Source organism: Bombus vancouverensis, chromosome 15, assembly GCF_051014615.1.
Source record: "Bombus vancouverensis nearcticus chromosome 15, iyBomVanc1_principal, whole genome shotgun sequence".
NCBI lineage: Eukaryota > Metazoa > Arthropoda > Insecta > Hymenoptera > Apidae > Bombus > Bombus vancouverensis.
Genome location: NC_134925.1, coordinates 4915840 through 4931762, shown reverse-complemented (window position 1 = coordinate 4931762; position 15923 = coordinate 4915840). Strand labels below are relative to the sequence as shown.

The 15923-nt window shown below is 43.1% G+C and overlaps 1 protein-coding gene and 1 long non-coding RNA gene across 4 annotated transcripts in view; one reads left to right on the top strand and one right to left on the bottom strand.

Moving 5' to 3' along the window:
* Positions 1–10351, top strand: part of LOC117157194 (uncharacterized) — a 64397-nt gene extending 54046 nt beyond the window's left edge. For 2 of the 3 annotated variants that reach the window (XM_033335024.2, XM_076624544.1), the window contains exons 4-13: positions 6–960; positions 1435–2409; positions 2746–3009; positions 6005–6189; positions 6790–7038; positions 7737–7898; positions 8545–8830; positions 9014–9251; positions 9329–9479; positions 9690–10351. In XM_033335024.2, the coding sequence (XP_033190915.2) occupies positions 6–960; positions 1435–2409; positions 2746–3009; positions 6005–6189; positions 6790–7038; positions 7737–7898; positions 8545–8830; positions 9014–9251; positions 9329–9479; positions 9690–9950 (3726 nt within the window). In that variant the 3' untranslated portion in view covers positions 9951–10351. The remainder of the gene's footprint in view (positions 1–5; positions 961–1434; positions 2410–2745; positions 3010–6004; positions 6190–6789; positions 7039–7736; positions 7899–8544; positions 8831–9013; positions 9252–9328; positions 9480–9689) is intronic. The other variant, XM_033335028.2, reaches the window with a different exon arrangement.
* Positions 6307–15923, bottom strand: part of LOC143303616 (uncharacterized) — a 44433-nt gene continuing 34816 nt past the window's right edge. Inside the window, exon 5 of the long non-coding RNA XR_013060118.1 lies at positions 6307–6509. This is a non-coding gene — a long non-coding RNA (uncharacterized LOC143303616). The remainder of the gene's footprint in view (positions 6510–15923) is intronic.

The window sequence follows — 15923 nt, the reverse complement described above, 5'->3', positions numbered from 1 at the left end:
TACAGACGATGTCGAAGAGCATGAAAAAAACCGATGTCGATGCGAGAAAGGAAGAAAAGAAGGATCAGAAGTTTTCATCCGGCATGGAGAAGATCGTGGACATGCCGCTAATCACGTCGAATAATTTAATTTCTGTCATGCAAAGAAACGAATCGGGGGATCCTGATGACACCAAGGACAGAACGTCCGAATCTAACATAATCAACGTCGAGAGGAATTTAGAGAATAGCAAATCGGATAAGAAGGCTGCCAATATTCCTCGAAGCCAACCAATTAAAAAGTTCGACAACGAGAAATCCAAGATTCCTGCGCAAGCTTCGCAAAATGGTGTCAAGATCGAATATGACTTTACCGGGAAAGTCACGAAGAAAGCACGCGACGTATCGAGAATAGAAAATGAATCCTTGGACAAGGGTATCGAATTGACTCTGACACCTTTGAAGAACGAGGCTGAAGACGCTGCTGAGAGCGATAGATCCATTGTTGTTCGAGGAAAAGACGCCAATAAAATCGACGCAACGTTAAACGACAGTAGGAAAATCGTTAAAGACGATCCATTGTTACTTGAAGTGCGAAAAGTGGAAGGTGAAGCTACACCCGTGGAGAAGAAGTTCAGTTTTGAAGAAAGTCGAGAATCGGCTGGTGAACCGGATGGAAAGGCGGACGAAGAGGAAATGACGGAACCGCCAGCTCTTCCAAAGAGTCCTCCGCCTATTGAAACTAAGCATCCTGTTCAGGCAGAAACGTGTAAGACACCGATCATCACAACCGAACCGAGACCGTCTTTCCTACATGGAACAGTTCACTCGGAGTCGAAGATGAAACCCATGGTGCCTCAGAAGCCGACTAATTTTTTGGCCAAGAGTAGTCCTACGTCGCCTGATACAAATGGAAAGAAAAGTTACGTGCTACCGCCTCCTTCGGTTCAAAACGCCGCAGGCAAGCCCGCTTCGAGCACAGGTGAGAATATTTTTCTTTCTCGAAAAATATGTCGCATCTTTCTTGAACTTTTAAGATTTTTATATAAAATCCCTGAATACTTAAACTTTCAAATATTTTCATGTAAATATTTCCAAACTTTCGAGTTTCCAAGTTTTCCAATATCCAAATGTTCGAATACTTCAATTTTTCAACTTTTAAACATTCTCTTCTTTCGAAATAACTTTCAAATAAATTCTCGATTTTCCAACGTTTAAATCTCCCAAGAAACAACTAAACCTAATGATCTGCGAGTCATTCGCAACTGCGACAAGGGCGTAACGATTAGATCACTGTCGCGACGATACCAGGATTACTTAGGGATTCGGTAGACGGTTCGCGCAAAGTCATCCTTCTGATTAGTTGAAACGACCACGTAGATCCACGATTACGTCGTCCACGGTACAACACTCTCCGTTCTAATTAACGACGTTTGCATTTTCAACTGATTTACAGGCGCCAACAACGTTCCACCTCCGGAACAAATAACTTCCTCTCGTCTAACAGCTACCAAAGACAAGTCGGAGGAGCAAGTTGCCGTTTCGCTCTTAGATCAAAATCGTGGATCTTCGAACGCGGATACTCCAAAAGACTTGGAACAGCGAGAGAACGAAACTTCTCGATTCCAAATCAACTCAAAGTCTGTATGTCAAGGTATCGAGTCGAAGTTACCAACCGTTGAGATGTCTGCATCGAAAACGTCGCCAGGAAGCAAGTCAAAGGCGTCGTCGAGCGTAGTCAGAAGTCAGACCACAGATTCAGCAGATAGTACGGATAATCCGGAGGTAGACGAAGAAATTTCAGATCCCCAATTTTCGACGGTAGAGTCGATACGGTCGCCGAATAAAAGAAGAATGGCGCCAAAACCTCCAGCGATCGATTCTACGGAAGAACTGGCTCCCAGTTGTAGCTTGTTCGCCAGGAATCCCGGAGCGAATTTCAAATCAGACTCTCCGGTGGTCAGGGAAAAAGAGAAGAGAGAAAGAGCCTCGTCGTGCAGCCCGAAGTTTCGAAAAGCTGTCTCAGATCTTCCAGATCCTACGAGCGCGCAAACGTGCGATCCAGCGTCCAGAAGAACGATATCTCTGTCGCAGGATAGCCTGGCAAGTGGGCCAGAAGTTAGAGAAGAAAAGAAGAGAGGTAGACCGCGTTTCTCTTTGAAGAGATTTCTCAGGATGGGTTCGAGGAAAGACGTGGATATGGTTAGCGGTCACGCGTCCAACTCGAGGATCGACGAAATACCATCGACGCCGCAACCTAAACCACGATTAGAAATTATTCATCCGTTGGAGTTGGATGGTGCTGCTGTTGAAGTGGTGGGAAACGATCGGATTAGCAGGATAAGCGAAGATCAACCAGATTCCTGCGGTTCTAGGAACGACGCGGGAAGAGCAACTCGATCGCCGTTGTCCGCCGGATCGCACGCCGCCGGTAAGTTTTCCTTTTGACACACGATCGCTCTATCCGATAATGATCTATCTTGGTGAGGGATCGAGGGAAACGGAGAAGCGGTTCTTTTAGAATTCGTCCATAATTTTGGCTTATCAAAATTTACCTGGTCTCCCTTTGTCAATTAATTAGCATGTATATTAGTGGTACGGACATCATCGTGTCACGTTCATTTCGCAGTCTCCTCAAAGAGAACGTTTAATATTCAAGCGCGTACCGCGATGGTTCTCCACCATCGAGAGCGAATTCTCCGAAGATAGTAAATTTGCAAGGATCGTATGCCGGCTGTATAAAATATGCGTTACTATGTTATGGTAGCGAGACCAGGGAAACCGCCGCCACCACCAAGGAACCAGTCTTTGGAGGATTGGTCGAGACTGGATCCAGCTAGCAAACCGGTCAGACCACCACCGCCACGCGTCGAGACCAAACAACTACCGTCGAGGAACGACAAGTCATCCACAAAATCGTCGCCCTCGTCGTCCACATCTTCAACGTCCTCGTCGTCTACGTCGTCGTCTTCGACATCGTCCTGGCAGCCAGCAGCCTCGACCACCTCAGACTCGATTTACGCGAATCTGGGTAAGTTCAGGCCCATCCAATGTAACTAATGATTATCCACGGCAAAAATCTCGATGTTGTAACAGCCATACTCACACGAATCCTCGCGCCAGCTGCTTCCTTGACGAATTTACAGTTTTCTTTGCGAGAGTACGTCCGATCGGGGAATATAATCCTGTAACGCTGGATAACGGTGGTTAACTCTCACCTTTCCCTCACGGGTTTTTTTCTTCGTTCCTCGTTTCGCCGGGTCGACGTACGGTCGTCGTGAAATTGCCGTTTCTTTATACCCGTCTGCCCCCTTTTTTCTCAATTTGGATAGTGCTCGTTTGTCCGTGCCTGGACACGAACGAGGACTTAGACGATCGATGAAGACGAAGAGTCGCGTGATCCTGTTTATATCGGGATTCCCGTGAATCAGTCAGATTAATATTCTTCTCGAAGTTACGTTCTCTTTTAAACTTTTGCTATATGCCATACGCGTTTTGTATTCTAATTATTGTTTCTTATACTCTATACGACTAATCCCTTCGAACGACTATACTCTATACTCGTGTACTTTCTCGACTAATTGCTCTATTTAGAGACATTATACCGAACGATTCACGATTCTCTGTGATATATCTTATTACCGTCTTGTTAGATAAAACAACGCGCGATGACGTTTCGCGCCTCGTGTTTTTCAACAGCTACGTTTGTCGACGAAACACCGTAGTTGTGATTGTCTTTTTTGTACCGCGCGAATCGCCGTCGTTTTGATACAGAAATTTCTCTATCGAACGAGCTAAAGTTGCCTCCAACGGACCAGAGTGCGATCAAGAGTTTGAGAATGGCTGACCGAATTTAAGAAAGAATCTGAAACTGGAAAAAGTGCGAAACCAGTTGTATGAACCGATGATTACACATTGTTTTTTTTTTTTTTTTGTAAATAAAACCATAGAAATGGAGTACGAAAGATTCTGTAACCTCGAATTTCTGTGTCTGAAATAAACGTTTGTTGCCTGAAAAACCAGAGAGCCTTGTTTTCTTGGTCACGTAATATTCTCGCAATTTTTTCTTTCTTTCTTTTTCTTTTCTTTTAGATTTTTGGTTCGTTGCACCCGTCGTGATCCCAGTATCTCTCTATCCGTTGCGTGTGCTTTCTCCTTTCTTTTTCTTTTTTCATGACGAACGGAACGAAGGCCTCGACGATGTGAAACGACGAAGCGAAAAAAGGAACCACGATCGTTCCCATTCATAATTGTTATTGGATTGCGATCGTTTGACGTTTGCGCGGTTCGATTTGGGGTTGCTTCATCGTTAACCGCATGCACCGGATACGACTGTATTCAAAAACCACGCGAAACTCGCATACGTTCCCTTTTTCATCCACCATCCCGCTCGTTCCATTATTTCCTTTCTTTCCTTAATACGTTCGTTACCATTTACCGAATAGAAATATCCTCGTCAAACGACCCTCTTAAACCACTTTGTAAAAGTCCATCTTTTGTAAACTTCTTGGTTTCCTTAAACTTTAAAATTGTTCTTCTATAAAAGGCAGAAGACGCGACTTTTCACGATTTCCCTGCGGTTTCCATTTTTGCGTAATATACTTTACACGCGAAATTAGCAAATATCACGTGATTTACAAACAAGCATGCACACAATGAGTGATAGCGGTATTCCTTCATTTCGATTCAAAAAGACAATTTCATTCGCGTGCTAAGCATCGATCTACTCGACACCTTCCTTCTCTCACGGACGACGAGTCGAATTTGCTTTGGTTAGACGAGAATCGAACAGCTATAGGGTAGAGAGGTGCTCGTCTCATTCCTAGTCCGCTGTAAATAGTGAACATGTCGGCGGCGACGTGACAACGGTGGTAGGATTGTTGCGCAAGGTATCCTTAACCGTCCCAGGGTGCAACTAACGCCGCATGTATTGATTGCATATTAGCATCGTGTTCTCTCCCCCTTCCCCTTCAGTCAAACCTTGATAACGAATGCCTGCCAATTCCAGGATTCCCGATGATTCGCGCAGGAACTCTAAACGCCACTTAATTCACTGTGTTTCGCCCTGGAATTTCTAGAACTCTATTGAACCCTTTAGCTCCGCCGGAACTTCTCCAAGGAATTAGGATACCGAGAGAGATGTGTCTCTCCTTCCACAGGAATTACGTTTCCAATTGATACGAACGGTGTTATTTAGTCGATTTAACGTTGGAAGAAAGTTGAAGGGTTAAATAGACACGATTCTCGTTATTCGATTATCATACAGTATCGGATCGTTCGATAAGCTGGTGCTGATTTTTGTAGCACAATATCTAATTCGCAGCGTCAATTACTACGCGTCATCGGTATCATGTATAGATGGAAACCTCGATTTCTCGTATTTCTATTTTCTCGATTTCCATTCGCCAAGAACATGCTGTTCATAATAGAGCCGCGAGAATGGGTCTGCCAGGTACAAAGTTGATTTCAACCTCGAAAATGGATGAATTGTTCGGATATAAAACAATTGTAGGAAAATGGAGTCCTAAAACAAACAGAACAGTTGAAAAAGATCATTGAACAAAACTGTACGTGTATATCGTATTAAAAATACACGTATTTCAAAAAGGTAATGTTACGAACCATTTAAAAATCGATACAAAACTTATCGAACGATCGAATAAACTACCATTATCATTATCGTACTTACGCTGTAATCGTATTCGTAAGAGTTTTATCGGAAAAATGATTCACGATTGAAACACCGACGAGCGGAAGAGCGATCCGAAATCGTCGATACGACGACCTCGAGTGATTCACCAACGTGTCTGATTTGTCGCTTTGCCCTCGTCCTCTCGCAACAACAGTCCATTCTGCATAGATATACACATACGTATGTACGTGCTAGCGCGTCTCTAGTGTTTTAGCCGGGAACGATAATTCCGTCTCTCCTAGCACGCTAGTACGCTAGCTAGCCTGTTTTGTGACATGCCTTGTGTCTTGTGGTACTAACCCATGGCGCTTGACGATGGCGGACGTGCCTGCAGCAGCGGAGGATGTTACAGGTGAGGTGCGCAGCTCGTTGGCACCCTCGAAACCGCAAAGAACCGCCAGCATGAGGGACCAAGCGACCTCGCAGCCAATCCTCAAGAAACACGGCTCTTCAAGCCCGGCCCTTAATCAGGATTACGAGACTGTCGCGGTTACTGCTCCACCCACGTCCGATTCTCTGGTAATGCTACAATTAATGGGCTTTTAACGATTTTTATGGCTGACCGCGGAAGTGTACACAGGAAGTAGGAAGAAAGGTGTTCAAGAATTTAAGGCCACCGTAATGTCTCACCTATTAGACGTCAGTGTGCTCTCGAAATAACACTTATGGCACGTTCGGCTAGGTTAGTACATAGTACGTACAATGTTCTCAGCGTTCACCATTCGGCGTTAATACATTGGTGGATTATGTTTGATCGGTTCTTGAAACATCTTCCTTTGTCGATCCGTTTACACGATTTGCATGACAAGAATGATGGTACAGGTAAGCTGAGAGGGAATCTGCAAGTCAAAATAAGTTGAAAACTAAAAATAACGAAACAGAGTTGGAGCATTTTATCGTTTCGAAATAAAATTTTTTTCACGAGTCGTGCTAATTTCAACTGTTTTTCCAAAAGTTCCTTTCTATACGAGGACTCTAACACGATGTTGTTATTGTTGCTTTCTGTCTCATTTTCACTCGTAGAATCTCCTCGTTTCATTTGTACCACAATTTCGTTACATAGAATTACCATATCTAACGAGTTACTAATTCCAGCGTGGTTTCACACGATTTTTCCAGACGTCTAACGACAGTCATGTTTACGAGTGCCTTTCTAGCTCGCCGGAGTGCGATTCGAATCTCGAGCTGCGCCACACTGGCGTATCTCATCTCAGCTGCAAGAGGAAATCCGACAGCAACGCGATGGAACCAGCTTCGGAATTCAAATTTCATCATCAGACGTTCGTCAGATCGACTTCGCTTCCATATTGCGGCAGCGAGACCGAGAGCGAGTTGTATGCCCCGTATGGTTTTTACACCGGTGACGAGGTACGATCTCGTGCTATTTTCCGAACTGGACGTGACCGCGTGGGTGGTCGCGTAAGATATCGGAAACTGTACAACCAAAGAACGTATGTGCTAGTTTTAAAATTATGGCGACTACCGTGGAACGCCATCGAAACGAACAAATTTGATGCTACACACGATTCGGTTTCGAATAATTTGATCGAAATTCTGGTCTCGTAGCGATGTCAACGAAACTTTAAAATGTTTCGTACCTCGCACTCGATGTAACATATTCGTGAAAAGTGTCTGCAAGAGTCGGAATACTTTCGTGAATCGGTGTATGTATATTACGTTTCCGTCGGAATTTATGCTTTTTAGAAAAGAAGCGATACGAATATGGCGATCGATCGGACGCTAACCAGATAGAAAAGGTTTAAAATTAAACGAAACCCCGTAGAGACTAGGTTTTTCACGCTTCCGCCGGAGCGACCTTTCTTCGTTGTTTTTTCAAAGGTGGATCGGTTTCACAACTGTTTAGCAGGCCCAGCGATTTTATTACCATGCAACTCGATCCCGCGGTATTTGCGGAACTTTATTACTCGACGGGGAAGTTTCGTGGTCCGCGCGCGCATCCTGGACTTTTCTTATTTAATAAAGATCCCGGGAAACAATTTTACTTTGAGATAGTTTTATCAGTGGCGCAACCGCGCGGAATTTATAATGGAATTTTTAAAACGCAGGGTCCCGAGGAGGATCAAGACTGGAAGAATAAGGACGACGAATTAAGGATAAGCCGATTGAGGCAACGCAGAGGTCGCAGTATAGTTCATCGAAGCCTCGAGGATAATTACGGCGCCGTGGTCGTTGCAAATCACGAAGCTCTCGCCCAGTTTCTCGACCAGGTACTTTCTCACTTTGCGCTTCCTTCTAAGAAAAATTTTCCAACTACTTATTCCGAGATCCAAATCCTACATTCATGAAATCTTCGATAAAATCTCAAGTGCTCTTTCATACAATACAATAGGATATTTTATTATTAGTTATTCCGGAGTATGCGTTCATGCTGCGGTGATTTACGATTAACGAAGCGGCATTGTTCCGGTATCTAATTTATCTTATTGACCTGGAATCTTTTCGCAAAAATTCACCGTCTAAAGAGATTTCAAGATCCAGCAAAATATGTAAAAATGCATATTTGCGATATTCAACTTTCTTGTTTCGTTACAGTCGCGTAATGTTTCATTAGGGTGATAATGGAATTTCAAAAACTTTCGACTTATGATGTATGAAACTTACGATGTATATTCGTAAAAGTTTTCCGTGGCAAATATTCGTAAACTACATCCGCGAACCGCTATAAATAGATTCAGTCAGCACGAGTTCAATTAATCAGGGATTAACTAAAATTTCGTTGCAATAAATACAACTGAAATAAATGGAGTATTGTCCTCTAATTGGATCGTTCTATTTAGATTGTATTTAGATGTGTATTTTACTCGTACGACGTGGTTCATAGAATATGCATGGGACGTACATTTACTGTTGCAGCTGAACCAAACGCCTCAAATGCTTGCGGGGCTGCGAGCGTTGAAAAATACGAATCCGCGTGTAAGCCACTTCGGCATCGACGCCAATACGTCGATCACAGTCGGTAGAAGAATATTTTGCTCGGCGACGTGGAACGAGCTGAACGTCACCTTGTGCATCGCCTTCGATCTGGCTACGCATGTGTCGCGGAAGGAATTTTATTTGGCACCTATAATCGAGTTTATAGACAGCCCACCGAGGGAAATTACCGACAAGACGTGTCTGCGCGGGAACAAGAAGCTCGAAGGTATTTTATCGATCTCCTTATCCTTTCCTCCATAAATTACACGTTGCCACGAACCAGTTATTAATTCATTAAGGGCCAAACGACAGTTTTTCCGAACGTTATAAACGCTCTAATTTCTTTAAATTCCGTAAAAATATGAAAATTTAAATTCGCGATACCGTAAAATCGTTTTTATTATTTCAGCGACCATTTCTGTACTGCCGCGTTTACAAGTGAACACGATACAATTATACGGTGCGACGATCAAGGATTTGCACGATGAAGGAACAATTAGAGAAGCATCGTTCGTGCTCCTTCAATTCGTCACAGCGCTAAAGAGCCTTCAAGCGCGAGGAATCGAAGAATCTGCGAGAAGCTTGAACAACGTGGTTCTATGTAGAGAAGACAAGGACGCCTATTACAGGCTCTATCTTCTTCAAGGGTCGGTAAACGCGTCGAAGGAGCTTGCTCGACGCCAGCTCGAAATTGGTTCGCTCATTGCTCGATAACGTTTGACAGATTGAACGTGGAGACGAACGAGGAACGCGACGAGGAGAGGGTTTCGTTGTGTCAGTGCGCGCTCGTGGCGCTTCAACAACTCAACTTGGCCAGTAGACTGCCTCTGATTCAGGAGCTGCTCGTACGGGAGAAGGCAGTCACCTTGTCTCAGGTAAAATTAACTAGAACGTCGTCGGTTGTCTGTTTTCGCGAAGGAACAAATAATTTCAAAGATGAACGCTACGACGACTAGCGATACTACAGTGCCGTCACGCGAATGTCAAATATTCGATGGTGATATACAGTGACGACAAAAAATATTTGTCTGCGTCAGAATCTGGAAGAATTGAGAACTGAACGAAAATCTATATTCTGAACGTAGGTGAAATCCATCCTGGAATTTTCTCTGTGGGGTCCCGCGGACGTGACTTTCGGTGGTCCACGAGAAAGAGAAGTTACCCTCCAAAGATGGTTGGATCTGGAAAGAGCGAACGTTCTTCACGCGTTAGTGAGGACAAGGGCGCCGCTCACCGTCACAGACGAATACCAATTGCTATTCTTGGTTCGAACCAGTGCGAAAATTATGGGCGAAGCGTCCTTGCTTTTGGACGAACAACGAAATCGTCTGGTTCGGACTCGCTAAACGATCGTTCTATTTCTTCAAACGATCGTCATCAGGGACGAAGTCAAACAGAATCGACCAGTTTTTCATAGACGAAATACTATTTAATTATATTTATACATCTGGTAAATAGTGTATTAAAGATTTTCTAAATTCGAGAAACGTGTACAGTTTTCAGACGATCGAAAGGAACGACGTTTCGTTCGAACGAAACTGGACGATAGTCGCGATTGTACAGATGAGAACGCGAGGCTCCGAGTGGATATCAACGCTCGTTCGAAGAGAGATCGCGTGGGACGATGTTTTCGACCGAACGTTCTCGTTCATAATTAAGAACGATAATTACCTTCGATTAACGTCCCCGATCGAGTGTAATCTTATTAAATATTTGTACAAATAAACGACAATTGCCATTTGACGTATTCCCCCTGGCGAACAATTTTATAGCTGATCCGATTAAGTGGAAACGCTAAATTACCGAAGCGTTCGTTGCGCGGTTATTACCGTAAATATCAAAGACACGAAAAGGCTATTATTAAGTTAATACTTCGGTCCGTAAGGAATACTTCTATTTTAAAGGTCTGCTTAACGTCTTCTCTTAAATCTTTAGAAAGCTCGTTCGTTTGTCTCGATCTTAACTTCTAAATGGCAACGTACATCAACTCGTTCAGAGATCACCCACGAGTCGACAAAAAAAAGCACCGATTACCGATCGTTGCTCTAACATTCTGCTGGAAACACTGGTCCGCTTGTACGACACGCAAACGCACACATTCTCGCGTGGCACCAGGCACCGTCGATTTATCAACGTCGCGGCGCGAAATCCAAGCCAAGTATCCGATACAACAAATTCCGTGTAATAGTCACGCACGAGATCGAACGCGTATTATCGTTAATGCAATAACAACGTGCGGCGTTGGTAGTTCGATAAATCAATAATCGGAATGGCGACCGACGGAAGATGCAATTTTTTGGCGGGGCTCGGTGAAATACGCGACACGTGGCCCCAATGCCTCTCGAACAACGGATTAAAAATTTGGCGCGGTTCCCGAACACGTTCTAAGTAATTCCTCTGCCTTTTCCTGTCCACCTTTTTCACTCTTCCTACCCCACCAACTCCTTTTAGACGCATTTTTTCCAGCAACGGAATTGGACCACGCAGGAATGCCGCGTTACCTGCGCGCCGAGCAGAAACGAGTTTTTAATTAAACCTTATGAATTTAATGGCACACACATACACATACACACACCCACACACCCACACGCGTACAAAAGCAGGCCGGATGGACGCGTTTCCGTGGACGCCGAGACGCTCGCGGAATCTCGTAAACCAACCCTTTTTAATAACTCGCCTCGGAGAGACGATTTTTAAACGAAGCTGCTCTGCATGCTTAACCAATAATCATGAAAAATTTTCCAAGCCGAAGGAATCGGACAAATCTAGATTTGCTGTGAGCGAATGTAAAATAGTTTTTTTTTTCTCGTCAAGAAAAGGCTGAAGGGCTGTGCCGAGGGTTGGAAGAAAATATTCTATTGAATGTTTTATCGAAACAGAGGTTCCGGTTGAAGAGGGCTTGAACGTTCGTTGCTACGAAATAAAGAGCTGCTTGTTTGTTGCGACACTCGAGTCCCTCTTGTCGAGGTAAGTTTCCCAGCAAGTAGTATATACCAATTATTGACCGGACGTGGCTCTGTTCGGGCTGAGTGGCATAGATGTCGCATACTCTACCCTCGACTCTATTTCCTGGCAGCTTGAACGCTCTCGAACGAGAGACGAACACTTTTTTTTCAAGACGATACGTCATATGTGGTGGAAGGGTAGAAATTGATGGTTGACCCGTTGGCAGACCGCTTTAAAGGTTTACAAAAACTTTCCAAAGGAAATTTAAGCCCGTCTTATTGAAATCTGTTTGCCGTGATGATATTGAGGTGACGCTTAATGCTCTCCAACGGAGATTTACTACGGAACCATGTTGGAAAGATATTCTTGGAGAAAAAGACACTGGGAATGAAGTCCATCGACGCATTAAAAATTACTACCAATATTACTAGGTCTTCGCGTGATTAAAGTATACGGTTATGCAGACTCTAATGAAACGAAAATCTCTTGTATTTATCTGAAAGTGGCAGAACACCTGATAATTGAATGTAAAGTTATTGTTGAACTAAATTACAAAATCATGCGGTTTTTGTATTATAAGACTGCGGTAAAATTATCAGTTACGAATGTGTTAAATCAATAGATTAAACGCCGTGCTGCTTTTGATCATTTTATACCAAATGATATGGTCGATCGAATGACGTGATAATTATCTATAAATACATTGGCTTTATGCTATCTGTTATAAACTGAAAGCGTACAGGTCAATTACTGAATTGTCGATATAATTGGCAGGATTGTCAACGGGATTAATTTAGATTTTTTAATTTCGTCACCGAAGTAGTACATGAAATGCTTAATATCGATGGGAATTCGATTACTCGCAGCTTATCATTTTCGCTCGTAGTTTACAGGCAAAAACAATCGTCGTTTTGGCTCTCGACTGCGTCTTTTACGGCGTCAGGACGCCTGCTGTAATACAACTCTCAGACGCGACGAAACGTCGTCGCGACGCGTCGGTTGTTAGCAGATACCATTGACAGATACGGAAAACAATGGCACGTACTTCAGTTTTCGTGCTTTTAGCAGCACGAACTCGAAGAAAGCGGAGTGCTCGCCATCGAAATTGTAGGTGACTGACTGCATCCATCTCCATAACAGGTACGTAACGTTCGAGTACGCTTCGCGCTCGATTCTGATCTACCGGCGCAACAAGACGCAGCCAAGATCGAACAACAACGTCATTCCTTCAAGAACGTCGAGTAGATTCTGTTAAACGTTTGTCTGCTACTTCGTCTGCCGGAAGCATCGTTTGTCTTGCAAACTGTTTGAGCAAACATGACGACAGTACGCGGCGAATGTAAATTGCTAAGGCAACGGTTATAGGGAATAAAGTGTTTCTCCAAACGAAGGACTTCAATGATTTTCAGGTTCAGTGAAGTGAAACGTACAGTGGTTCGTGGAAGCATCGCGACACATACGACTACTTATTGCAGTGGATTACATATATTAAGATTTAGAACTATTCAAGATCATAATAAGTCAGAGCAAATTACTTTAAACGAACACAAAATGGATGAGCACGTACGTTTGTTTCTATTGTCTTTGGTATGCACAGGCGTGGCCGTGCATGCAAAACCTATTCTAGCGAAAGAGTTAGATTCTTGAAGCAGATCCAAAGATACAATCAACGAAAGAATTCGAACATTGGAATTACCAACCTCTATTACATGTACATACGTACACACTTACGTATACTGTATAGTCGAATACATTAGAGAGACAATTTGGTGAGAAAAATTGTTTCTTTTCATAATGGGCCACACTTCAACTTCCACGATATATGTACGTTGGCGTATTTCACCAAATTTTAACAACGTCGTGTCCGCATTCCTGTTGCAACGTCAAAAATAATCGTTACCATCAATTCCTCGAAGAAAAGCAGCACTCCTTTTGGTGCAAAATGTAACACGCGAATGGCTCAAGTATCCAACTAATTAGTCGACCCACTTTAGACCCGGTACTCGAGCTAAGAGCTAGTTGAAACAAAGTTTTGGTACGTTGACGACGAACTGGCCTTACCAAGGGCCAGAAAAAAGAATAACAAAGGATGGCATTACGCGAGTAGAAGAGCGACGTTAGACGGTGAAAACGCATAATTACCCTCGATCTTCCAGCCATTAGATTTCTCCTCTTTTTTGTACCATTGCGCTTTCTTCACTCTACGATGAAAGCTTGTAAAACTCCGAAAATAGTCGCGGTAACAGGGCGTCTGTATAATTTTTTTTTTGAGTGTTTTCGTCCACAATTTTTATCGTTTACTTTTTGTATCCGGTCTTTTCTCATTTTTCTCTTTCGTTTAAAATAGATCGACTATCGGGATTCTTATTTTCCATCGCTTTCGCGTAACGTGTTTATCTTCGAATCGTCATACGCACCGTTTAGTTTCAATGGATATCACCTGGATTTTCACGTTCCCTTACACGTAGTGTATTCCGCTCCAAATGTAGCAACCCGCATTGTTCAACCATATTACAGATTGAGGATTAACGCATAGCGATAACATAAACCAGTAGCGGATGAACGATTTTCCTACTGACATGAATAAAGAATACCCGGCGTTGATGAGGAATTAGGTATGTTTATTAAACCTCCATGCGATTAAGTTACGTTTACAGGAATCTTGTTCGGCCACGTGTGAAATCCCATCGCTACTAAATCAGTCCAGTATTCTATCGCATATAACTGATGTCTAAATTAACGCGATAATTCCCTTTTGAATTATTAGAATCGAAGATCTATAGGAGAAAGACGCATAAATCAAAATGGTATATTGCGTAAACCGTGTTAGAAGTTTGAGTTAGAATTCACTTAGCCGTATCATACTATTCTCGTGGAAAAATATACACTATCTTTTATTCATTAATATTTAGAAAACGCGGGAACACGAATATATATCTTAACGAGTGGCTGGACAAGCAGGCAACATGATTTTTGGCCGATCAACCTGTTTACTAATTCCGTATGTTGTCGAGAAACAAGCAAACACGAGCAGTTATTTCGAAAGCAGCGCTTAATTTGCCTCGACGAGAGAATCCAGATTATCCTGGCGAGGCGGATTCAAGCACGTGAGGTCAATTTCGTTGGTCTACCGGTTGGTTAATTTGGCCTTGCGTTGGTAGTGGCCGTGTCTCTCCGCGTAACCGCTCGCGTTGCTTGGCGTACGCCCAAAAGTACGGATACGAAAGTGAAAAGCGTTTTTGTACTTAGCAACGCCAGGATGCGTTAAACTGGCCAAAATTTTTAGACCAATTTCCTTTCGCGAGTTAATGAATTCTGAATATCTTTCTTTTTTTTTTTCTTTTTGCAAGAAACATCTGGAACAGCTGAAATTCCGACACTCTTGAAATTACGTGTTAAAAATTTTGATTAGCGACTGCAGTATCGTATAAATAAAATGTTGCTAAGTAACTTAACCGAAGACACAAAATTGAACAGCACAGCTAACTGACCGCATTGATTTTTAAAATACATCGTCGTCAATGCACGCGATATATTTCCGGGAAGTGATGAGAGTTATGCGGAAAAAACGTTGCGTTTGAAAACGCCAGGTAGAAAACAGGCGCAAATTGTTTGCTGCAACCTGCTGCACGAAAGGGGTCGTGCAAAGGAGCGCGAACGTCGTTAAACAGTTTAATGTCGTAAGCTTGATTATTCCGCCATGGCAGTAAACCGAGCCAGGTTCTTCCTTGTTAATTTGTCTCGTCTCTAACCGGTAATGATTTTGTCGACGAACAGGGGCTAAAATACCCAAAGCAGCAAATTGTTCGTAATTGGTATGTCGATTCGAACGAAATATAGATTGTTTCTCGTCGTGGAAGTTGATTATGTATAGTCCACGAATTATTCGTATTTTAAACGAAACAATCGTGTTTCTCGTTGTGCGAGATATTATGTTTCTATATTCGGCTAATAAAAGAGAGACAAAAGGGGGAAACATGGATACGCGATGAAATGGGGACAGAAACCGATTATTTTATTATTTCCACAGCAGTATCGGCGCATCGACAGGTGCGAATAGAGCGTTGTAAAACAATAACAAACGTTTATAGCTCGGCCCGTCGAAATTGGGATCCGGTCGTGTAAGTTTTCAATTCGTGCTGTGGCGTAGGGTACGAAACGCCATTCAACTTTATACGACGTTGCTCTGAAACAGTTGCAACTAGTTCGTATCATTGTTGTATCATTCGAGCAAAACTCGATATCATTGACAAATATGTGGCAGTAACGTACACTCGCGGTAGGTGTGCCCGGCATATTCGCCCTGGAAATTCGTTGGTCGAAAGCTACACGTTCTTGTGATGGCAGAGGGTGTTGTAGAGGCCGCAGTTATT